This window comes from Enhydra lutris, unplaced genomic scaffold (genome assembly GCF_002288905.1).
Source record: "Enhydra lutris kenyoni isolate GAN:26980312 unplaced genomic scaffold, ASM228890v2 scaffoldscaffold25, whole genome shotgun sequence".
Classification (NCBI taxonomy): domain Eukaryota; kingdom Metazoa; phylum Chordata; class Mammalia; order Carnivora; family Mustelidae; genus Enhydra; species Enhydra lutris.
The window spans coordinates 22,129,342-22,153,342 of NW_019154109.1; the positions used below are offsets into that span (position 1 = coordinate 22,129,342).

Here is a 24,001-nt window from a genome sequence, read left to right on the forward strand (position 1 = left end):
TCTCCCTCTCCCTCTGCAGTTCCCCTGTCTCCCCTCACATTTGTGCTCTTTCTCTCTCTCAAAATAAATAAATAAAACTTAAAAAAAAAAGTCACGTTTCCTCCTCTGAGCCAGCTAGGCACCCTTAAAAAATCTCCTTTTATACTCATTTTACATAGTTTCTTCTTCTTCTTTTATTTTTTTATTTTTAAGATTTTATTTATTTATTTGACAGACAGAAATCACAATTAGGCAGAGGCAGGCGGGGGGTGGGGGAGAAGGCTCCCCGCTGAGCAGAGAGCCTGATGCGGGGCTCGATCCCAGGATGCTGGGATCAGGACCTGAGCCGAAGGCAGAGGCTTTAACCCACTGAGCCACCCAGGCACCCCTTCTTTTATTTTTTTGGATTTTATTTATTTATTTGATAGAGGGAGAGAGAGAGACACAGTAGAAGCAGCGGCAGCAGGGCAGCAGCAGGCAGAGGGAGGGAGAGAGGGAGAAGCAGTTGGGAAGCTCCATCCCAGGACCCTGGAATCATGACCTGAGCTGAAGGCAGGTAACTGAGTCATTTTTAAGTTTTTTTAAAAACTTAAAAAAAAAAAAAAAAAAAAAAACGTTGGACAAATATTTTGCTTGAGATCGGCGCTCTGGAGCTATGGACACTCCAAAAGATTTTTCTTACCCCTGGACTAGCAGGTGGAGGGAGCCCTTTTTACCAGCTATTATGCCAATAAAGAACTTCAAGTCCACGTCTTATTACTGGGGTAGCCTCTCCCTTATTCCACAGGGTTCAAGGTCTGTAATAGCTCATTCTTACTACTGATGATTTTGCAGTTTCAGCCAGGTTGTCACAGGGCTTGGCTGAGCTCAAGCCGTCAGTATACTGCTTCATTCCATTATTCTATTCTTTTTTTTTTTTTAAGATTTTATTTATTTATTTGACAGAAAGAGAGATCACAAGTAGGCAGAGAGGCAGGCAGAGGTGGGGGGGAAGCTGGCTCCCCGCTGAGCAGGGATCCCAATGTGGGGCTCGATCCCAGGACCCTGAGATCATGACCTGAGCAGAAAACAAAGGCTTAACCCACTGAGCCACCCAGGCGCCCCCCATTATTCTATTCTTTTAGGGGCGCCTCGCTTGCTCAGTCAGTAGAGTATGTGACTCTTACTCTCGGGTTATAAGTTTTTTTTTTTTTTTAAGTTTTATTTATTCATTTGACAGAGAGAGAGATCACAAGTAGGCAGAGCAGCAGGTAGAAAGAGTGGGGGAAGCAGGCTTCCCACCGAGCAGAGAGCCCAATGCAGGGCTCGATCCCAGGACCCTGAGACCGTGACCCGAGCTGAAGGCAGAGGCCCAACCTACTGAGCCACTCAGGTGCCCCTCGGCTTATAAGTCTGAGCCTCACATTTAGGTGTAGTGAATACTTAAAAATAAGTAAAATCTTAGGGGCACCTGGGTGTGCCCCTAAAAGCGTCTGACTCTTGATCTTGGCTCAAGGTCAGTGTGCACAACAGACCTCATCATCTTTCTCCCCGGATCATCTCCTTCCCTTGAGTATTTTTTTTATCTCAGAGAATGACACACCCTACCTGTCCCCAGCCAAGCGGGAGAGCTGGGATTCATGGCAGACTCCTTCCCTCCTTCTCTCCCTCCCTCTCTCCCTCTCTCCCTCCGTCTGTCACCACCTCTTGCTAAGTGTCTCCCCACCATCTCTCATGTCTGCACCCCCATCTCATCTCCACTGTTATTTCCCCCAATTCAGGATCATTTTGGCCCAAACTACAGCCTTTGCTTCTCATCAACTCACCTTTGGGGTTACCCCTTCTCGAAGTGGTCAGTGTCGCCTTCCAGCACCCACGTCTGACCATGTCTCCTGCTGTTCAGAATTCCGATGTGTCTCCATATGAAGGTGAGACACGGAGCATCTCGATTTGGCCCCTGCCCAGCTGTCCTGCCTCAACTCCCAGCCCCAGCTGCATGGGAGGTACCTGCTCAAGTTGTTGAACAGCTGCTCATCGCCACATCCTCACGACCCTTGCATTTCTCCGAGCGTGGTGCGAGCTTCTGCTCTGGCCCAGAATCCCCTCTTCTGTCCCCTCCCAACCCTTCATGTGTTCCAGGCTCAGCCCAAAAGCTCCCTCCTCTGAAGACACCACTGTCGGGAGGTAGAACTCCTTTTCTGTCTCCACTGCATCTTGTCCATGCCTCCTCTTCTGAGCAGTCTGCCAGGGGCTCCCTAAGCTCCTGGATGGGCAGCTTCTTCGAAACTTTACATGGTCAGTGCCAGTCTAGGGCAAAGCCTGGCGAATGACCTATAAATGTGCGTTAAGGAACAGATGTTTTAATAAGGAACCTTTTCCCTGTCGGGGAGCTCCCATCTAGCGAGGAGGATGGACTCACAGACAACCTCCACCTGACAGCAGGCTCCGGTTGGGGAAGGGCTCTGGCTGTCTTCTAGAGTCTGGGGAGGAAAAGGAATCAGGGCACTCCTCATTCACAACAGCGTGCTCGACACAGATATCCAAGACTTGCTGCTGAGCGTGATGAGACTGTGTAGTTCCTGAAGAGGCTAATTCTGCTGTCGGGTTTCCAGCAGGGGCTGTTTGTGGTGGTGGTTGGCGGGGGGGGGGGGGGGGGGGGGGGGGGGGGGGGGGGGGGGTTGGAATTCAGGTGGGTTTTGACTTTCACTTTTTCACAAGGAGCCCTGGAAGGGAGCTTGCCTCTTCTGGCTCCTTCCTCCAGGCCCTTCCGGCCCTGGAGGGTGACCCTCCTCTCCAGAGGGTGATTGATTCATATTTGGGCGGTGGCCCACTGGTTGCCTTAACGTTCCCAGAACAGTGCCCCGATTTAAAGAACTTTTCTTTTTTCTTTTCTTTTTGTCTTTTTTTTTTCTTTTGCAAAATAAACTTTAAACCTGAACTTGTCTAAGAAAATGCCCTGTTCACCACAAAGCCTATGTGAATGGAGCCAGCCGGTCCAGATGAACAAAGCTGCAAATTGAAGCGGTGAAAACAAATTTTATTTAGTAACTAGTGACAGGAAGGGAAAGAGCTAAGCTCCAGTCCCATTTGTGCAGAGGTGACTGGACCCGTTAAAGGGACAATGGTGTGCCGGTGGGGAGCTCAAGTGAAAAATGACCAAAGTTGGCCGGTGGAAACGTGGTCAGGCCCTTGAACCTGCTAGGGGCAATTACGGAAGGTAGGATCCCATCCTCCCGCAGAGACAAGGACACAAGCCCTTTTCCTCCTTGAAGGAACGGCTCTCAGGTCCTTGAACTAGAACTGTCCTGGAACTAGTTCTAGTCGCCGAAGATACATAAACACATCTCAGAGGTTCCAGAGGAAGGCTGGTAATCGTGAGCCCTGCTGAGAGCATGCTCTAAGAGGAGGTCGGGGGCTCAAGCCCCAGATGATGGCAGGAGCAAGCCCTGAAGTGTCCCGGCAGCGGCGAGCTCGCCCAGGCAGGTGTTTCAGGGGAGTTGTGGCGGGGGTGGGAGAGGGGCTGCGGTCATCCCGGGGACCCGGCCAGAAGCGACGCTGGCCTTGGGTCTTCTCTTAGTGCAGATGTTTCCATCGCGCGGCTTATGGGCCCCCAGTGCTGCGGGTCTCAGCGGGATCTGCCGGAGCGAGGAGTTCCCGAACACCTCCCACCCTGCAGCCCGTGATCCGCTTCCCGGTTCGGTTCGGAACGCGCGATCCGGCAGCCGGGGGGGCTGCGTCAGAATCGGGGCGTAGGGGGAGCGGCGGGGGAGATGTGGGGGGCAGAGGGTGGTCCCGCGAGGGGGATGCCGGCGCGGGGCCCACGACCAACCGGGAGAAGGCGGGCGGTGCGGGGGCGGTGGGCCCGGGCGCTCTCCGCCCCACATCCGGTGACCGCGTGGCCGTAGGCCTTGCGCGCGCGGGCCGCAGGGAGGGCAGGGCCGCAGGGACGACAGGGTCAGCCCCGAGCCGCCGCGCCTCTTCCCGCCCGCCGCCAGCCTTGAGCGCCCCCGCGCCCCCGCGCCCCCCGCCGCCCGGGCCGCCACGCGGGGGCTGCCGCCGCCGCCCTCGTCTCCGCCGGCTGGGCCATGGGCGCCGCCGGCTCGTCCGCTCTGGACCGCCTCGGCCTCCCCACGCCGCGCCTCCCCGCGCCGTCCCGGCCCGCCTGGCTCGGGGCGGCCGCGCTGGGACTGGCCGCCGTGGCGCTGGGGACGGTCGCCTGGCGCCGCGGGCGCTGCAGGCGGCGCCGGCGGCTGCAGCAGGTGGGCACCGTGGCGCAGCTCTGGATCTACCCGGTCAAGTCGTGCAAGGGGGTGCCGGTGAGCGCGGCGGAGTGCACGGCCTTGGGGCTGCGCTGCGGCCACCTGCGGGACAGGTAGGGCCCGGCCGGGGCTGCGCGGGACCTGACCGGGACGGGGTGTGGGGGGGTGCTCGCGGGAAGGAGTAGGTTTGCATGTTGCGTTTCCTGGGTTGTTGGTTGGACGCTTTGCCTTTGATCCTTTAGCTGGGAAGGTCAGTTCGTGTCTGGTTGCTATTTGGAAAGGTAGGTAGGGTGAAGGACGGGGTCTGACCGGGTTATCGCCAAGTCTCCTGCTAGTTCTACACTTTCTGATTCTTAGTCTACGGCACAATAGTAGAAAATAAAATGCTGTGGAGGAGCACACGTGGGCAGAAGGCGGCAACGCTGAAACCAAATCTCCTTCAAGGACACTGGCTTTGGTCTCCTGAAGTTTGCCCCTCCCACGTCGCCCGTCCTGGAGCAAGTGCCTGGGAGACCCGGGAAGGGAGCGGGGGAGACTTGATCCACTTTCATAAGTAATGAGCCGGTGAAGGTTTCTGTTGGGAAGAGGGGGTATCTAGGGCATTACAAATGTAGTATTCGCTGTGAAGAGAATACTGTGCCCCTCTCCCCAAAGGCAGAGTGGTCCTCGATGAAGAATTCTGGGTAAATAAAGTCTGTACTCACATAAGGACCAGCATATGGAAGTTCCATTCACTTCCCTTAGAGAAGAATGGGTGTCCTGTCGTTGAACTCATCCCAGTCTGAGGCGGCAGACACTCTCAGAATGATGCAGCTGGGTGTCTGGAAGGCTCACTTGGTGGTGCGGCCGGCAACACTGCAGAAGAGTGAGCAAGGAAGAACAGAATCCCCTTCTTTGCCTTCCTGTCCGGCTAGGGGGCTCTTGCTGTGGTCCTCTGTATACAGAGGGTGGGGACGTTTGCAAGTTGGTCATTCAAAGAATCTTCTAGGAGGCTATCTGCTGCCCTGAGTTCACTCTGGGACACATGCATTCGCTCTTCTCGGCTGTCTTCTTTTAAAAATGTGGACTCTCACAGCTTTGAAAAACTTCAGCTTGTTTTAGAGAAATGTTGTGTATGCAGACTATGTAACTGTTGGGGATTTTCCATCCTCCTCCACTCCGGATTTCTAATCCTGGAGAGACTTTCATGTTTTGTGTTTGTTTTTAGTAATCTCTACCCGCCCCCCCCCCCCCCCCCGCCGTGGGGCTAGAACTCAGGACCCTGACATCAAGAGTCCCATGCTCAACCAATGAAGCCAGCCAGGCACCCCTAATCCTAGAGAGGATGGATGGATGGATGGATGGATTGATACCTGTACTTTATTCAGATTTTCATGGTTTTCCCGTAACAGCCTTCTTTTTCTATCCTAAGATCCCCACCAGGATACATTTATAATTACATTTGGATGTTGTGACTTCTTGGGCTTCTCTAGACTGTAATAGTTTCTCAAGCTCCTACTGTTTTTTGATGATCTTGAGAGTTTCGAGGACTCCTGAGTGGGCATTTTGTAGAGTGTCTTTGAGTTTGGGTTTGTGTGGTATTTTCCTTATGGTTGACAGGGATTATGGATTTTTAGGAGGAAGAGCACAGAAGTAAAGTTCCATTCTCCTTGTATATCAAGGGTACACAACTTATCAACAGAACTTTTAAGTTTTTATTTACATTCCAGTTAGTTAACATACAGTGGAATATTAGTTTCAGGTGTACAATATAGTGATTGAACACTTCCATGGGGACATCCCGTGGTCATCACAACAAGTGTTCTCCTTAATCCCCATCACCTATATAACCCATCCAACTTCCCCCCTCCCCTCTGGTGACCATCAGTTCTCTATAGTTAAGAGTCTGTTTCTTGGGGTGCCTTGGTGATTCAGTCAGTTAGGCATCTGCCTTTGGCTAGGGTCATGATCCAGGGGTCCTGGGATCAAGCCCCACATCAGGCTCCCTGCTCAGCAGGGAGCCTGCTTCTCCCTCTCTGCCTGCCACACCCCTGCCCCTGTCTGTGCATGTTCTCTCTCTGTCTGTGGCAAATGAATAAACAAAATAAATAAAATCTTTAAAAAAATTTCTGTTTCTTGGTTTGTCTGTCTCTTTTTCTCTTTGCTCATTTGTTTTGTTTCTTCAATCCCACATATGAGTAAATCATGTGGAATTTGTCTTTCTTTGACTGACTTGTTTTAGGAGAGGAGTGAGTGACCAGAGGAACTGTAACATTTAATGAGCCACTAGAGAGATTTTTTAAAAACTTTAATTTCCTGAGAGTCCTATCCCAGACCTGTGGAATCAGAGACACCCAGAGGGAAGCCACCTCATGTAGTGTTAAGATCTCCCCGGGTGAACCTGATGCTATCATTAAAGGGTGGTATCTGGGGCATTAAGAAGGAAAAGAGCATGTTTAGAGCTTATTCAAGTATGAAGGATTAGAAAAGCCTTCCTACTGCTGGGAAAACTTTAGGTGTAGGAGTACTAGACACCCTCCCCAAACGGGGAGAAGCAAACAGAGAGATTTCCAGTTCTTACCTGTGTCTCTTCAGATCATCTGAATGACTATTTTCCTGCTTCTCATTGTCACTACTTTGCTGTGATTATTGCTTTTGTGGGAAGAAAGGATGTGTCCTTTGCTTTTCTGCTTCAGTGGGTATCAGAACAGAAATGGAACTGTGTCCACTTCCCCTTGTGTTGAACAACACATGCTTGGTGGGGGGTGGGGTGAGGAGACTTGGAGGAGGCAGGGAGAGGCAGTGGGATGACCGTGGGTTCGGTGCCACGTGTGCCTCATACACAGTGACCTTACACAAGTGCTTCAGCACCGTCCTGTGGCCTAGACGTTATCTCCACTTTGCAAATAAAACCCAGCAGGATCAGAAAGGGTGAGTGTCTCACCTAAAGCAGCTGTGTGCTGGGGTGTGAACGCGGATCCCTGTGGGTCCAGCAGTCATGCACTTTCTGTGAAGCCAGTGTGATTTGCAAGGGCGAGGATTGCACGGATGGGGAGACCTGCGCATGGTCATCGAAACTTTCTGAGCCTCATTTTTTGTTCTTATTTACCGAAGGAAGGGCTTGGACTTGGTGAGCTCAAAGACACTATTTAGTCTAGGTTTTATTTATTAAAGGATAGTTGAAACTCGGAAACAAACTAGAAAGAACTCTGCTGAATGACTGCTAGTCTCTCAATGATAACGAAACTGAAAACAGCCTGGAATGCAGGAAAAGCCCTTTCAGATTTATTTATTTATTTTAAGGTTTTATTCATTTGACAGAGACACAGAGAGAGTACACAGGCAGGGGGAAAGGCAGAGAGAGAGGGAGAAGCAGGCTTTCTTCTGAGCCAGCCAGGAGCCCGATGTGGGGCTCGATCGCAGGACGTGGAGATCATGACGTGAGCTGCAGGCAGACACCCAACCATCCGAGCCGCCCGGGCGCCCCTAGGCCTCTTGGAGTTAATTCCATTTTGAACCATTCTTAGAAGCTGGGCTCTTCCTCCATAAGGGTTCTGTCCTCAGATTTCTAGAACTATTTTGTTCAAAGCTCTTGACAAATTTGTGAATGTTTGGTTTGGGCACCCTGGACTTTGAGCTGGTTCAGAGTCCGTCTAGCAGAACGAACTGATTGCCTGATTGGCACAGAAAGTGGGAGGGTTGGCTGCCCTCCTTGACTTTGTAAATCCTGCTCTCCGTAGTGGGTGTATATGACTCCATCGGTCCTAAATCTGCCCTACCCTTCCGAAGCTAGCCCTTGATGCTCTCTGCACAGACTGTGACCTCCTGGAAAAACGAGTTCTCTGAGTTTATCATCCTGAGCGTCACCGCCCTGTGACTGTCTGTGGCTGGGCCCTGCTCCCCCTCCCCCACCTCCCTTCAGGCTCAGGCACTTCTGCTCGCCAGACCAGTTTCGAAGTTTAGACATGAGGTTTTCCAGCTGCCTTGGGCTCTGCTCCGCCACCCCTGTGATCACCCCGGTCACTGTTGTTCTTTTGGAGAATCTGAGCTCTGGCTTCTGCACCCATCCTCACACTGCACACTCCTGCTTTAGGCGTAAAAGAAGGTGTTAGTTTGGGGACCCCTTGGTCGTGAATAACTTTCTTTCAGATCTGGCAGGACAGAGATAATTATTCATTCACTGGGCATCGTTTGTATGCAAGAGAGGACAAAGGCTGTGACCCCTAACCCCTGGGCAGGGCGTGTGAGCCCCAGTGAAGGGCTGAGGCGGAGGTGGACAGGGGACAAGGAGACTCAGCTCAGGGAGGGACTGACATGTCAGAACTCAACATGCGGACTCCTGCTGGCACGTGCGTCTGGCTGGGTGCAGATCTCCGAGGGAGTCCTGTCGGGTGCTGGGGCATGTCGGAAGTTGAGGGTGCAGGCTTTGGCAGGATTAGCCAAAGCAGGGTCATCCAGAACTCTGCACGCGGGATGAGGCTGCAAATAGGAACAGGGCCCAGCCCTAAGGGAATGAAGCAAAGTAGCAGGAATGCCCTTGGTCGCAGAACCCCATAGTGAGCAGGCCAGACAACCCCGGGAGCCCAAGACGCTGGGAAGGAAAAAGATGGCTTCTCGGGGATGGAGGTTTGGAAAGCCCTTGTTTTCAGCAGCTGCTCGGAAGCCAGTGCCTTCCTCATGCACTGCCCTGTGCTCTGTGTCGATGGCGTTGGAACTTACTTTCTCCAGGGGGAGCAACGCTTTTTAAATATCTTTTAGTCATCAGATCCTTTGTGTGGTGTAACTCCGGAATGTAGATAAAAGCGTAGCGGACTTCCCCAGGCCAGGCTCCCTTCCCCTTCCCAGGAAGGCTTAGTTCTCCCCCTAGATGTGATGTGGTGTGAAGGCAGAGCCTAGAACAGCGGAGGTAAGTGGCTTCTGACCCAGCCCCTGGTTTGTGGGGGGCTTCCTGCTCTGCATCAGAAGATGCACATGGAGAGGGGAAGAGGTTTTTCTGACTTGTTCCTGTGTGTTCCTTGGCAGGTTTTGGCTGGTGATTAAGGAAGATGGGCACATGGTCACTGCCCGGCAGGAGCCTCGCCTGGTGCTGGTGTCCATCACCTATGAGGGCGACCGCCTGATCCTCAAGGCCCCTGGCATGGACCAGCTGGCTTTGCCGAGCAAGCTGCCTTCCTCAAACAAGCTCCGGGACTGCAGGTGCTCTTTCTGGGGTTTTCTGTAGGCTCCTCCCTGCACCTGTCCAGCCGCAGTGTGCATAGTAGGTGATGAGTTTGCTGAAGGAAATACTGAAGAGAAGTCCGGCCAGGGCTGGGATCGATCCAGTGGTCAGGGCTAGTGGGCGAGGCAGAGTACTGTTTTCAGGTCCCTGGGATTTCTTTTCCTCCGGTGTAGTGAGGCAGGCAGAGGTGCAAATGACTGTGATGAAGAAAGACCTTTCCCGTGGTCAGGGGTCCTTGGGAACAGGAGGCTTGGCCTGTCATGCGGGGCTGCCCAGAGGAGTGGCGGTGTTAGTCAGGAGGGGGCTGATTTGATTTATTTATTTGAGAGCGAGCAGGGAGAGAGAGCACATGCACATGTGCAGTGGGGAGGGGCAGAGGGAGAGGGAGAAGTGGACTCCCTGCTGAACTGGGGGCGGGCCGATGGGAGACTCGATCCCAGGACCCCAATATCATGACCTGAGCTGAAGGCAAATACTTAACGGACTGAGCCACCCACGTGTCCCTAGGAGACAGGAAGTACCAGGCGAGGCGAGGTAAAGAGCCTCGGGGTCGGCTATTTGAGTCATTTCAGTGGGCTCTGGGGCCTAGAGACTGTCTGTGGGTGGCTGGTACCTGGCCCTGGGTGGCTAGGGCCGGGGGACAGTGGCCTGGGCTGAAAGAGCCCAGAGTGGAGGTGGTTGGACTGGTTGGCACCATGGGAAAGGTAAGTTTCCTACCTGTCAACTAGCCCTGGGGGGGTGGGGTGGTTCCTTCCACATCAGCAAGGCCCCAGGATACAAAGCATTAAGAATGTGGGAAACAGGGGCGCCTGGGTGGCTCAGTGGGTTAGGCCGCTGCCTTCGGCTCAGGTCTTGATCTCAGGATCCTGGGATCGAGTCCTGCATCGGGCTCTCTGCTCAGCGGGGAGCCTGCTTCCCTCTCTCTCTCTCTCTCTCTGCCTGCTTCTCTGTCTACTTGTATCTCTCTCTGTCAAATAAATAAATAAATAAAATCTTTAAAAAAAAAAGAATGTGGGAAACACCCCCCCCCCAAAAAAAAGAATGTGGGAAACAGGGGCACCTGGGTGGCTCAGTGGGTTAAAGCCTCTGCCTTTGGCTCAGGTCATGATCTCAGGGTCCTGGGATCGAGCCCCATGTGGGGCTCCTTGCTCAGCAGGGCTTCTGATTCTCCCTGTCTCCCTGCTGTTCCCCCTGCTCGTGTGCATCACTCTGTCAAATAAATGAAATAAAATCTTTTTAAAAATGTGGGAAAAGGTGGGTTTTGCATAACATTCTGAGAGAGTGGAAGAAGCTGGGGTGGTGGAGGGGAAGGTGGCCCCTGTTGCCGGGATGAGGGAGTAAGGACTAGTCGGGGGGCGGCGTCCAGGAGTGGGAAGGGCGCTGCAGACTTAGCATTCCCTTACCCACTGGCTGCTTTCTGGTTTTCAGAGTGCCAACAGGAGGCTCACCTGGCAGACGGAAGCTGGGAGCAGAAGTGTGTGCCCTAGAACGGGTGTTGTTGTGAGGGGTTGAGGAATGTTCTGGACCCGGGAGCGGGTGCTTCAGGAACTCGTGAACAGTGGGGTCGAGTCTGTCCCAAGTAGTCGGTTGTGTGACGAGACTCCTAGAGGAAAAGCTGAAGGCCAGGAGGGACCATGGGGAGGCTTTGGGACTGAGCAGGGAATAAGTCAGGGGTTAAGCAGGGGCTCCACAAAGAGGGTTTAGAGAGAAGGAAGAGGCCCAAGACACTTGAGGGCAGTGTTGAGATTTGACAGGAGATGGGAGAGGCCATCCCCAAAGGAGGCGAGTCTAAGGGTCAGAGCGGGCCTGGGGGCATCGGGGAGCCCAGGGCTTCATCTGGTCCAGAGTACCTCGTAAGCGCACATCGATTCCCTCCCATATGTCGCCCCGGGAGGTCTCAAACTGGGGTAGCACTAGAGGAGGTGCAGACCCTCTCATGGTATGTGAGGGTCTCTGCGGGCAGGATGCTTGGAGAGAATCAGATCCTCCAATCCCATAAATGCTTGTCTCTCACTGCAGTCTGAGTTGCACCCACAGTGCAAGCCTCCTCCTCTCCCACCTCCCCTCTGTACGCACAAAAGGCTTGTCCACCCGCGTCTTAATGGGGAGCATTGCTCTGGGGGAGGAAACCTGTGGGCCCAAATAATGGGGAGCGTTGGTGCTGATGAAGAGAAGGACTCTAATGACAGGGACGATCATTCTACGAGTCGGGGGTTCCACACGCTACAGCGAAGGGGCCACTGATCAGACTGTCACTCACAAGGAATAAAGTTGATGCTGAACCTTATCTTATTCCGGCAATAAGTAAGAGTCATGCACAGACATATTCATATACTATAGGAATTATTAAGAAATTAATTTTAAACAAAATTTTACTTTTTATGCTAATCAAATTCTTGTTCATAATTACTTTTTTTTTCAAAGTAGACTCCATGCCTAAGATGGAGCCCAGTGTGGGGCCTGAACTCATGACCCTGAGATCAAGACCAGAGCTGAGACCAAGAGTTGGACTCTTAACTGGCTGAGCCACCCAGGTGCCCCCAAAATACTTTTTGATGAATGGTTACTGTGTAGCAAATACTGCTTCTGAAGCAGAGTCTGCATTTTACCCAGATCTCAGTCATTGGTAGGCATGTTAGGGTTTGCAAGGCCTTTCCCTGGGGCACGTTCTGCTGCCTCCCCTTCTGTTTCTGTCGGCCTCACGCTCTCGGCCTGAGGACCACGTCCTGGCGCTCCAGGATGGGCAGGTCGCAGTGGTCCGGCGGTCCCATCGTTGAGGCCATCTCTCAGCGTGCTGCGGCAAGACGGTGACCTTGGCTCTCTGGTGACCCTTCCAGGCTTTTTGGTATGGACATCAAGGGCAGGGACTGCGGCGACCAGGCGGCTCAGTGGTTCACCAGCTTCTTGAAAACAGAGGCTTTCCGGCTGGTCCAGTTTGAGAAGCACATGAAGGGAAGACCGTCCAAGGACATTTTCTCTACTTCAGTGCCGGATTTCCAGGTGAGCTTTCAGGGAACGGCCCTTTCCTTCCACCAGTCCCCCCCTCTGTGTCCGGCGTCCTTCTTACCCCCCAGGACCGCCTTTTTTGGGGCCCCGGTTAGGAAAGTGTAGGAATGCCCAGGTGAGGGGGTCTGAGGGTGCGTCCCGGGCAGGTATGGGGGTGGAGGGGAAGCGGCTCCGAGCTGAGCTGGCTCTCCAGCACTCGTGGAGGATGGATCGTGTCCCGTACTGTGGAGGCAGAAGCCGGGGTGACCCCCGGTGAGATGGGGACTCAGGAGACACGTTGGGAAGGGAAGTGAAAAGTTCGTTTGGGACCGAACGAACGTTCCTAAAATTACCGAGGCCGACTTTCTCCTGGGGTTCCCCTGGCCGTCTCGCTGGTGTGGTTATTCCAGGCACCAAAAAGCCACCTTTGGAGCGAGCCGGCTGCAGCCCAAAGGCCAGAGCCTTGGATTCCGTAGCGAGCTAGGGTTTAAGATGCAGGCTCCTGGGGCGCCTGGCTGGCCCGGTTGTTAAGTGTCTGCCTGCGGCTCAGGTCATGATCCCAGGGTCCTGGGATCCAGCCCCATGTAGGGCTCCCTGCTCGGCGGGAAGCCTGCTTCTCCCTCCCCCACTCCCCCTGCTTGTGTTCCCTCTTGCTAGGTCTCTGTCAAATAAATAAATCAATTGAAAAAAATATATAAAAAAAAAAAAAATCAACAACAAAGTGCAAGCTCCTTGGGCAGCTCTCTCTTTCCTCCCCGAGCCACAAGCTGTTTGAATGCGGGGATGACACCCCTGGCCCTCCCCGCACAGCCCTTCTGGCCTTTGCTTCCCTTCCAGCTGGGCCAGGGCGTCTCACGGGGCAGGGAGGACTGAGGGTGCCACGTTCCTGGTGCAGGTGGCCTACCCGGACTGCTGCCCGATCATGATCCTGTCGGAAGCCTCGCTGGCGGACCTGAATACCAGGCTGGAGAAGAAAGTGAAAATGGACCAGTTCAGACCCAATATCGTGGTGACAGGCTGCGATGCTTTTGAGGAGGTAAGAGGCTCCCCGCTTTTGTGCTCGAAGCTCAGATGTGCTGTTCAAGGTGCTCACTGACGGCTGCCCCCTTACCCAGCCCCAGCTCAGACCCGCTACTGTCAGCTGTGAGGGACACTTGTCTTCCCCGAGTCCCCTTAAGCTGGCGGAGCAGGCTGCTTGGTGTGGCCGCCGTCCCCTCGCTGGCCCCAGGAGGGCGCCGCTCACCCTTTCCATCAAGTCTGGAACTAGGCCAGACTGTCCTTCTGGCTCAGAGATAACTGAAGGGAAATGGAGAGAACAGCCACGTGTGCATAAGGATTTGAGACTTCTGGAAGGCCCAGACCCTAAAGCGGTGGCCTAGAGGTACAGGAGCTCTGCCTGTGAACAGGGCCCCAGAGACAGTCCCTGCTGTGGCCGAGTTCTGTCCCGGAGGACCCACGTGCTCTCCTGTGTGACCAGTGGCTGGGATTTCCACCCTCTCCAGCCACAGCCCCCGGTAGCCCTAACAGGACACCCACATTAAACCCCAGTTGTCCTGCGATCTGTATAGAAAGACATAACTGGGCGTTGCTTTGTGCTAAGAAACATGGAGAGCTCTAGTGAACGTTGGGGGTGGGTTAAACTCTATGAGCCCTGGAAGCAACCACAGCAAATCCATGGACGCGTGTTTGCTGGGCATCAGGCACCGAACTAATGTATTACTTCATACAGATTGTTCTATTTGATCCCGATGACAACCCTGTGAATTCTTGTATGACTGTCTCCTTTTTGAAAGGAAATTGAAGCTGGAGAGGGGGGAGGCTTACGCACCTGTTGGACATATGATTGGCCGTTTGTGGGATTAGAACCTCCAGCTTCTGAGGGGGTGAGGATATGCCTCCAATTTAGAAATTCCAAGTAGCTAAGGCCGAGGGGAGAATCTCCCCATTCTTTGCTCCCTCGTGTGGCCACATTTCCTTTTGTGTGAGTAAAATGTGCCCCTATTTGCAGAGAAGTGTCATCCTTTAGAGGAAACCTTTGCGGGGGCCCCCTGTGTGGCTTAGTCAGTTAAGCATCAGCTCAGGTTGTGACCTTGGGGTCGTGGAATTGAGCCCCGCATGCTGGCCGTGCCTGAAGGAGCACTGACTGAGGAGGGGGCAGCACAGGCAGGGGCCCTGACATTCTCAGGCAGTCAGCACCTTGAGGAAAAGGCTCGATTTTTCTCCCCAGGAATAAATCCAGATTTGGTGGGACTTAGCGTTTATACAAGGTTGCAAGGGCTCCTTCAGAAAAGACAGTAACACAGTCAGGTGCAGGGCCTAGAAGGGGTCGGGTGGAAGAGAGGGGACTATCCTGTCCCCCCACCGTGTGGTCTACTAGTGTGCATAAGCGTGCAGTCCTCAGACACTCGCTAAAGACAGAAGAAATCGATACTTTGTGTTACTGATGCAAGTGGTTGAGATTCGGATTAGAAATTAGTCCGTGAAGCAAATACACTTCACAGGAATCCTGTAACTGCTCCAGTATTTTCTGAATAATTTTCTTTTAGGAAATACAGTTTTTCTTGATTTGTCTCCATGGAAGGGCCTAATTTAATAAGATTTTGAGCCAAGAGGAGTAAGAAGAAAAGCTACTCCTTAACCAGATTCCTGGCAAAAGAATTTTTGCTTTCCTGGAATTTGCCGAGTACAAGTTTTTGCTCCCCTGTAACTTGCCAAAGTGAACCTGAGGCTAAGGTGAGCTGAATTGTATTCTCTTAGGTAATTTGAGTGGGTGGAGTCTTTTTTTTTTTAATTGAAAAATGTTCAGTCACCTTGAGCTCTCTGTTTTAATTCCTGCATCATGATGGGCTTAATGAAATAGTAATGTAAGTAAGGCAGAATGCTCTTATTTTTCTAGAAAAGTCCCCTGTTTGTATACATTAAAAAAAAAATCCTTCTATAAAACGATGCTAATGTTGCTGATTTATCCTCCTTGAACTTGGGACGGCCAGTCGTTAAGGGCTTGATACTATGAACCTGTCTGCCTGGCATTGTTGCCCAACTTTGACCTTTTCAATTAGTGGGACTTTATTAAATATTGATGTAAAATGCTAATGTATGTAAATATTTAATAGACCCACTAATAATAAAAAAAATAGCAAATCTAAGCATGGTGCAGAGAGGCCATCTGTTTATTGCAAAAATGTGGAGCGATAGTAGAACGCCTTGTGTCACGTTTGCTCTTTGTGACCAGAGTACTCGGTCCTTTTTCCAGGTAACCCAGAATGTTAAGCAAGTTTTAAAAGCTGGTTTCCCTCGGGCCGGTGTGGTGTGTGTGAGTTCGGGGAGCGCAGAGCAGTGGAGTTTAAAAATAATCCAGTTGACAATGCTTCTTGTCAGTGTGCTTGGCGTTGCAGGAGTCAGGGATCTGGTGTTTCCCGAATTTTGCTCATTTTCCTGGTACGCAGGACTTGACTTCTTCTTTTTTTTTTTTCTGGGCATATCTTGTTTGTATCGTTTCTCACTCCACAGTATGAAAGAAGAAGTATGTGGAGAAGCTTGCAGAACACCTTGGGTGTGTTATCTGTCCCTCACTCAGGAAGTGATGGTGGGTCTTGAAGCCAGGCAGCTGTGGTTGGACTCCCAGGCCCATCACTAACTGGCTGGGTGAACTGGATCCTTTCAGTCCTATCCTTTGCACCTTTCGAGAAGCAAAGTTTTTGCAAACCATTATCACCATGGTCTCAGTCCCCCAAATTGGAGTGGGGACGAGTTCGGATTTTACTTGGGTGTATACATGAGTAGAAGTCTCTGTCCTAGAATAAGAACATCATCTCTGCCGGGCTGCAGGGACTTCTGAAGAAGCAGGGCCAACAACAGCATATAAAACAATAACAAAGTAACAGTAACAGCCGGGGCTCCTGGTTGATGAATGTGCGTTATATCCCAGGCACTGTGCCAGGCATTTCTTGTGCAGGATCTGACTTTATCCTCCTACTCACCCTTTCCCAGCTGCAGCTCGTAACCCATTATGGGGTTAGAATTTCAGTTCTGTGGGTCCTGACCAGCATTAAAAAACAAAACAAAACAAAACAAACTGGAATAAAAAGTACTAGAATAGACTATAGGTAATATGGTGAAGGCTTGCTCTGTGGGCTCGTGGCTTCAGCAGTTCTTGTCATCCTCTGTGCTCACCGTGAGAAGCGGGATCACCATCGGTCACCATACAGCACTATGACTATCTTTTTTTTTTTTTTAAGACTTTATTTATTTGAGAGAGAGAGTGAGTATGAACGGGGGGGAGGCAGAGGGAGAAGCAGAGGGAGAAGTAGACTCCTCACTGAGCAGGGAGCCCGATGTGGGGCTCTATCCCCACATGACCTGAGCTGAAAGGCAGAAGCTTATCCAACTGAGCCCCCCAGGCGCCCGCATTATGACCATCTTCTTGACTGTATTGCCTATGCCTTACTGTAATCACTTCATAACTGGAGTTTGTACCTCTTAACTGCCTTCACCTGTTTCCTCCATCTCCCGCGCCCCCCACCTCCCTTCTGCCAACTACCAGTTTGTTCTCTGTATTTAAGAGTCTGTTTTTTTGTTTGTTCACTTATTTTGTTTTTTAGATTCCACATGTAAGTAAAATCGTATGTATTTGTCTTTCTCTGTTTGACTTACCTCGCTTAGCATAATACCCTGTAGGTCCATCCATGGTGTGGCAAATGGCAAGATCTCATTCTTTTTTATGACTGGGTGGTATCCCGTTGTGGATGTGTACCATGTCTTCTCTGTCCTCTTTCCCATTCGTGGATGGGCATTTGGGCGGCTTCCATATCTTGGCTATCGTAAATCATGCGGCAACAAACACGGGGTACTTATGTCTTCTTGAATTAGTGTTTTCGTATTCTTTGGGTCGATACACAGGAGTGTGATTAGGGGATCGTATGGTAATTCTATTTGAATTTTTAAAGGGATCTCCATATTGCTTTCCACGGTGGCTGCACCCGTTTGCTTTCCCACCAGTGGTGCAGGTGTGTTCCTTTTTCTCACGTCCTGGAAGAGTGGCCTTTTGCTTTCCAAAGCTGCCCTAGGGATTAGCACATCAGATAAAGATGTTGAAATCTTGATGGAAGAGTAGCAGAGATAGGAGTCGTGTGTGGGGAAACCCCCCACCCCACCCCCAGCTCTCTCATTGTCTTCTGGAGGACTGTGATTCTCAGCCAAGGGTACCGGAGAGCAGCCCAGAGCAACCCAGACTGCTGCCTTTGGGAACTGACTTGACGGCTGCTTCTCCCAGACTCTGGCCTTGGTGGGTGTGGGACTCCTTCGCATCTCAGTCAGGAGCTGACGCCCAGGGGAGCCTGGGATCTCTGTTCACGAGGCTCCAGATTCCTCGTGGCTCCAACTTCCCTGTGAGTAGCCCGGGAGAAATTCAGCCACCTCAGCCCCACAAAGAACCCAGCTCCGTGAATACACATCAGAGATGGAGAAATGGGAGAAATGGTTCAAGGTCTCTTTTTACCCTTTTTGTAGCCTGATCCTGGAGTTCTTCACCGCAGGTGGCCTCCAGGGACCGGAAGCAGCTTTGCAGAAAGCCCAAGGTTTCTGTCCTTCCCTTCTGCCTGATTTTCCCCAAACACCCAATTCCTCCTGGCACATTTATTATGCACTTAGGTTTACAGAAACAAGTCTCCTGTGATTCTGTAGAAACATACACCAGCCACTGTGTAATGGGACGAGACTTCGGCTTTACAGAGGAAGTATACAGCGTCTCCACACAGTGCTGTTAGCACAGAAGCAAGAGAAAGACTCAAGAGAGAATCTGGGACCAGGGCTCAGGGATATGGCAAGCTTTTTAATGATTCAATTCAAGAATCTTTCAGATAGTTCATTTTTTATTATAAAAGTAATTTTTAAGAAAAGATTTTATTTATTTAAGAGAGAGAGTGAGAGAGCAAGAGAGAGAGAGAGCGAGAGCGTGCACAAGCCGGCAGTGGCTGGGGCTCAGGGGAGAGGCAGAGGGAGAAGTAGATTCCCTGTTGATCGGGGAACCCGATGGGAGACTCCACCCCAGGGGGCTGAGATCCTAACCTGAGCCAAAGGCAGATGCTTAACCAACTGAGCCACCTAGGCACCACTAAAAGTAATTTTTTTTTAAAGATTTTATTTATTTACTTGACAGACAGAGATCACAAGTAGGCAGAGAGAGAGGAGGAAGCAGGCTCCCCGCTGAGCAGAGAGCCCAATGCGGGAGCTTGATCCCAAGACGCTGGAATCATGACCCAAGCTGAAGGCAGAGGCTTTAACGCACTGAGCTACCCAGGTGCCCCAAAAGTAATTTTTTTAAAGTACCACTTCTGTGTGAAGAAAAACTTGAAGGAATAAAACTCCTTCCCTATCCTACCATCAAAAAGTAGCCTGTGGTAACATTTTATTGTGTTTCCCGTATTATTTATGTGATGTTGTACAGGTAGTATTGAATTCCTCCATTTTCACTTAATGGTAGATGGCACACAGCTCTGTCTGTACAGATTCTTCATTAGCATAGTTTTTATGGTCCGTATTCGTCCATCTTTGAGCTGTGCCTTTACTTACTTAGCCATTTCCTTATAATTGAGCGTGTAGGCTATTTTCCATTTTCCCTTACATAAGTAATGAACAGCTTTGTAAAACAGTCTTTATCTACATTTCTCAACTTATTCTTAAGAAATGCAAAGTCAGAATTTTAAGGGCTTTTCATATTGTCAAATGGATTTGCAGAAATCTTGTACCAATTTGTGTTCCCATGAGTTGAGCAGAAGTGCGCCCTTCCTCTCCGACCCCGGACAGCATTGATGCCCATAATCTTTCCTCAGTCTGATAAGTGCAGAGTCCTGTCTCCTGTAAGTTGGTAATTCTTAATGTAAGGAATCTTGCGTTAGTTGATCTGTGAGGGAAGTTTGGCCTCAGGTAGAGTTTTACTTCGGTTAAGGAAACTTAATTGCAGCGTATCAGCAAGGTTCTAGAACACTCACGCTTGCAACAGATGTTTATTGCGAGTTTTCTGGGTGCTGGACTTACAGAAATGAACTCGCTGTGTCCGCCTGCAAACGTCCCAGGATGAAGCAGGACCAAGGGCTCAGTAGCCAGAGGGTTGAGGGACGTAACCTCACTGGTGGGAGCCTGGAGAAAGGAACACTTAGCACAGGGTATGTGTGTGTCTTTGGGAAGAATGCCACGGGTTTCTAGAAAGGGAGCACATTTAAATTTTGGAATTTTGCATGTATATCTTAAAAACAGAAAAAGTTTTTGATCTGAGATAGTTGAACTGTGTGGTGTCATGGGAAATACATATTTGGTGTTTGTCCCTTAAAACAGCTCCAAAAACCCTTGGAGTTTCCTGAGTGACAGGAGCGATAGGGACACTTTTTATTATTAATAACAGGCTCCTTTCATAGCATGAGTTATGCTGATGAGGCCAGTGGTTGGGGGTGGGGTGGGGTAAGTAGTTTCAGGTTGGAGGTAGGTCACCAGCAAGACCGTGCCTTGACGGGAAATTTGGAACTTTTAGCCCCACTCCCTGGGCTCCAGGGAGGGGAGAGGGGCTGGAGGTTGAGTTCAGTTGCAAGTAGACAGTGATGTGATCTTCCGATAATAAAACCTCCACTAAAAACCCTTTAATGGGGGCGCCTGGGTGGCTCAGTGGGTTAACGCCTCTGCCTTCAGCTCAGGTCATGATTCCAGGGTCCTGGGATCAAGCCCCTCATCGGGCTTTCTGCTCAGTGGGGAGCCTGCTTCCCTTCCTCTCTCTGCTTGCCTCTATGTCTACTTGTGATCTCTGTCAAATAAATAAATAAAATCTTTTAAAAAAAACAAAACAAAAAAACCCCCAAGAAACCCCTCTTAAACTTCTGGTTTTGGAGCGCTCCCGGGTTGGTGAAGACATGGAGGAGGGGGAGCTGGGACCGTGGTTTGGCAGCTCTGTGCTCCTTCCCCCTTACCTTTCCCCTGCATCTCTTCCACCTGACTGCCCCGAGTTGTATCCTTTATAATGAACTGGTAATAGTAATTTCCTGAGTTCTGTGAGCTCTCCTGGCAAAATACCCACCCTGCGGAGGGGTCCCGGGAATCCTCGATTTATAGCTGGTCGACCAGAAGTGTGGGAGGGCTGTACCCTTGGCATCTGAAGTGAGGAGCGAGGGAAAGTCTGTGGGGCCGAGCCCCTTAACCCAAGGGGTCTGTGCTCACGAACTATGGCTGGTTAGCGTCAGAACCGGGTTAAATCACAAGACCCCGGGGCGCCTGGGTGGCTCAGTGGGTTGAGCCGCTGCCTTCGGCTTGGGTCATGATCTCAGGGTCCTGGGATTGGGCCCCGCATCGGGCTCTCTGCTCAGCGGGGAGCCTGCTTCCTCCTCTCTCTTTCTGCCTGCCTCTCTGCCTGCTTATGATCTCTGTCTGTCAAATAAATAAATAAAATCTTAAAAAAAAAAAAAAATCACAAGACCTCTCCTGGTGTCAGGGAATTGCAGAACTGGTGTTGGAAACACACCATGTGTTTGCTGTTGGAAAGCATCTGAGAAATTTCCTAGACCAAGATGATCTTAAAAATGTGTTGTTGACATGATATGTTTCTTCTTCTTCTTCTTCTTTTTTTTTTTTGAAAGATTTTATTATTTATTTGAGAGAGAGAGAGAGAACATGAGAGGGGAGAAGGTCAGAGGGAGAAGCAGATTCCCCACGGAGCTGGGAGCCCGATGCAGGACTCCATCCTGAGACTCCGGGACCATAACCCGAGCCGAAGGTAGCTGCCCAACCAACTAAGCTACCCAGGTGCCCCGAGATGATATGCTTCTGATTAAAAAAAAAGATACACAAAAAAGGAAAACAAAAAAATAAAATTATTATAAAAATACTGTTTAAACTTGAGGAGCCTTCCAAATATATTGCTCTCAATATATACACAGAGTTGCATGTACAGGTCGTTGGTTTTTTTATTTTTTTTACATGAACAGCCTTATCCTACATATCGTGTATATATAGATGTGCTTTCTTCACTTAGCAACATCTTGAACCTTATTCAGTCGATAAATAAAGACTCACATCCTCCTTTCTGCTGCTTGAACAGTAATCCCTCTCTGTATGGGCCACGTGTAGTTACCAGCCCTAGTTCATGGCTTCTCACACTCACTGGAATCTTATGGCATCATTGATGCCAAACCAGAAAAATAGCAAAGGATTTCTAAGCAACAAACTTGTTTATTTACCTGTTCATCCCCTCAGTGTGTGTGTGTGTACAGAGAGCGAGAGAGAAGGGGACGGTGGTGGGGGGGGAATCTCCTGTCATGCATTTAATTTGTTGCCTCTCTGGACTCTAGTGACGGTCTCAAAGAAGCAGACACCTTCGTCTGCACTGTGCTGTGTGCTCCACAATAATTGCCCCAGACTCTTAATTTATGTCTGTCTTTGGACGCTCCTTGTCACGTGAAACAACGTAATCTTAATGTAATGTTTGCCAATATAAATGGTAAATTCATCGTAATTTCTCAGGCTGATTCCGTAGAGTTGAGCCCATTGTGTACAATGCTGTCTCCTTTCTTGTTGCTTTGCTTTCTTCCTGCCCCTCAAAAACTGCATGGTTTTATCCCATCGCGGTAAATGTAGGTCTTGGGGGCCTGGATTTTGCCCGACTGCAGAGCGGCTGCGGGCCAGCAGGGGGAGCAGTCAGCTCTTCCGCTGTTTCCTGGGTTTACGGAAGGCTCTGGAACTTCACGTGTGTCTGATAGAACCTAGTGGAAAATTTAATTTCGTGCTTTCTTAATTCAAATGAACTTTTAATAACTTAAGGTATTTTATTATTTTCTTCTAATAACTGAATTAATAATTACATTTAAACGTAATTCATATTCATGTAGTGGTTTTTTGTTTTTGTTTTTGTTTTTGCTGCCAATAACACTCTGCACCAAAATGCCAACTGTGATCAGATTAGGGTGAGTGACATTATTATATAAAGTGATTAATATTTTCGGAGGTCATTAGAGCTGCCATTTGGGGAGCTTGAGACAATTTCTATGTACGCAGACAATTTGTTTCTCTAAACTGGGTGCTGTCCAGAGAACGGCAGTATCCAGTTTAGAGAAACAAACTTGTCTACAGAATAAATCTGTGTTGTTAAGCTAGGACACCTAATTGAACTTTTCAGACTTTCCTGCTTCATGCCACAGTCACAAGGCAGCATTTTCACAGATCTGTGGCTTTGAAGTATGAAATTCATCATCATTTGCGCAAAGACCGTGAAAGGAAGGGAGTTGGAGAGCGGCGGGGCGCTGATGGGCTCACATTCCTGTGGCCGCAGCGCCCTCGTGTGGCAAAATGCATCAGCCTTTTCTGCCGGCCCCAGGCCAAGGCTGCAGGTGGCCGACCTGTCACTTCCCCTTGCGGGATCCCAGTTACATTCCGCCAGCTGAGCCACCTGCTCTGGTTATCTTGCATATTTTTCCTGTTTGCACAAAGCTTGTAATAAGTTCTGGCTGGGATATAGAAATCCCACTTGTTACATGGGGGTCCTTGCCTTTTGCAAGGACAACGTGATTTGTCTGTCAACTGGCTGTTTGGAAAGAGCAGTGTTCTCCTAAGTGGTGGCTGGGAACCCCGGGCATCCACAGAGACCTTTACTGCGGCTATGCGCCTGTTCCGGAGCAGATTTGTGAGCTGGGAAGACCCAGTTAGGAACGGGAGTACCTTTCCTGTGTTTGTTAAGTCACCGCTGTAGGCCCTGGGGGTTCGGGCACCCCTGGAAGAGAAGTGGGGCTGGTCATCGGAGGTGGAAGGGGAAACATGATGTGTTAGTGTCCCCCCTCCTTCCCCCCCCCAATCCTGCCTCCCTCTCCTGTCCCCGAAGTGGTGGTGGGAGGGGGGAGTCCAGGACCACGTGAGAGGAGTAGATGTTTCATTTCCTCTCTTGGGGACTGACTACTCCTCAAACCCCTTAGACCCTCGGCCTCCAAACCTCACTTGAGTTGAGATCAGGTTCAGTGGCTCTGGCACGCGAGGTCACTCCCCCCGCCCCCTGCCCCAGGCTGCCTCTCTGTGGAGCTGGGAGTGATTGTTGAATGTGTCTATCTCATACCTGACTTCCCCGTGGGTGAAGACATTCAACAAAGAACTATCAGATTTGAACTTGGCTTCCATTGTAACTTAGCTCTAAGGACAAAGTGGGCTTGTCTTGCAAGCTGTGCGTTTCTCATTATATGTCAATAAATTGGCCTCGTAGTTAATGTATGATTCTCACGACAAACGGCCCCGCAGAGGAAGTCTGTTCTTGATGTGCTGACGGGACGTGGGTTTTGGAGACACTGCATCAAGAGTGGCTGGATCCTGGCCTCGCCCATGTGCCATCTCCCTTTGGTCCCTTTGGGAGATGCTTCTGGGTGACTGTCTCTGCTTTCCTATGCTAGCTTCATAGTTAGGACTAGCTGAAGAGTAAACTGCTTTAGAGATGAATGAAGCCTTGATTCAAAAGGTAACTTCTTTCCTCCTAGGATACTTGGGATGAACTCCTGATTGGCAACGTAGAAATGAAAAAGGTTTTGTCTTGTCCCAGGTAAGGATTCTGTGAGAGTCAGCCTTTTGGGGGGTGGGGGGAGGTGGC

At 50.6% G+C, this 24,001-nt stretch overlaps 1 protein-coding gene across 1 annotated transcript in view; it reads left to right on the forward strand.

The window, feature by feature from the left end:
* The first annotated feature begins 4,043 nt into the window (after positions 1 to 4,043).
* LOC111151097 (mitochondrial amidoxime reducing component 2) overlaps positions 4,044 to 24,001 on the forward strand; it is a 32,656-nt gene continuing 12,698 nt past the window's right edge. The window contains exons 1-5 of the mRNA XM_022508869.1: positions 4,044 to 4,330; positions 9,219 to 9,392; positions 12,252 to 12,414; positions 13,295 to 13,435; positions 23,892 to 23,953. Of these exons, the coding sequence (XP_022364577.1) occupies positions 4,044 to 4,330; positions 9,219 to 9,392; positions 12,252 to 12,414; positions 13,295 to 13,435; positions 23,892 to 23,953 (827 nt within the window). The remainder of the gene's footprint in view (positions 4,331 to 9,218; positions 9,393 to 12,251; positions 12,415 to 13,294; positions 13,436 to 23,891; positions 23,954 to 24,001) is intronic.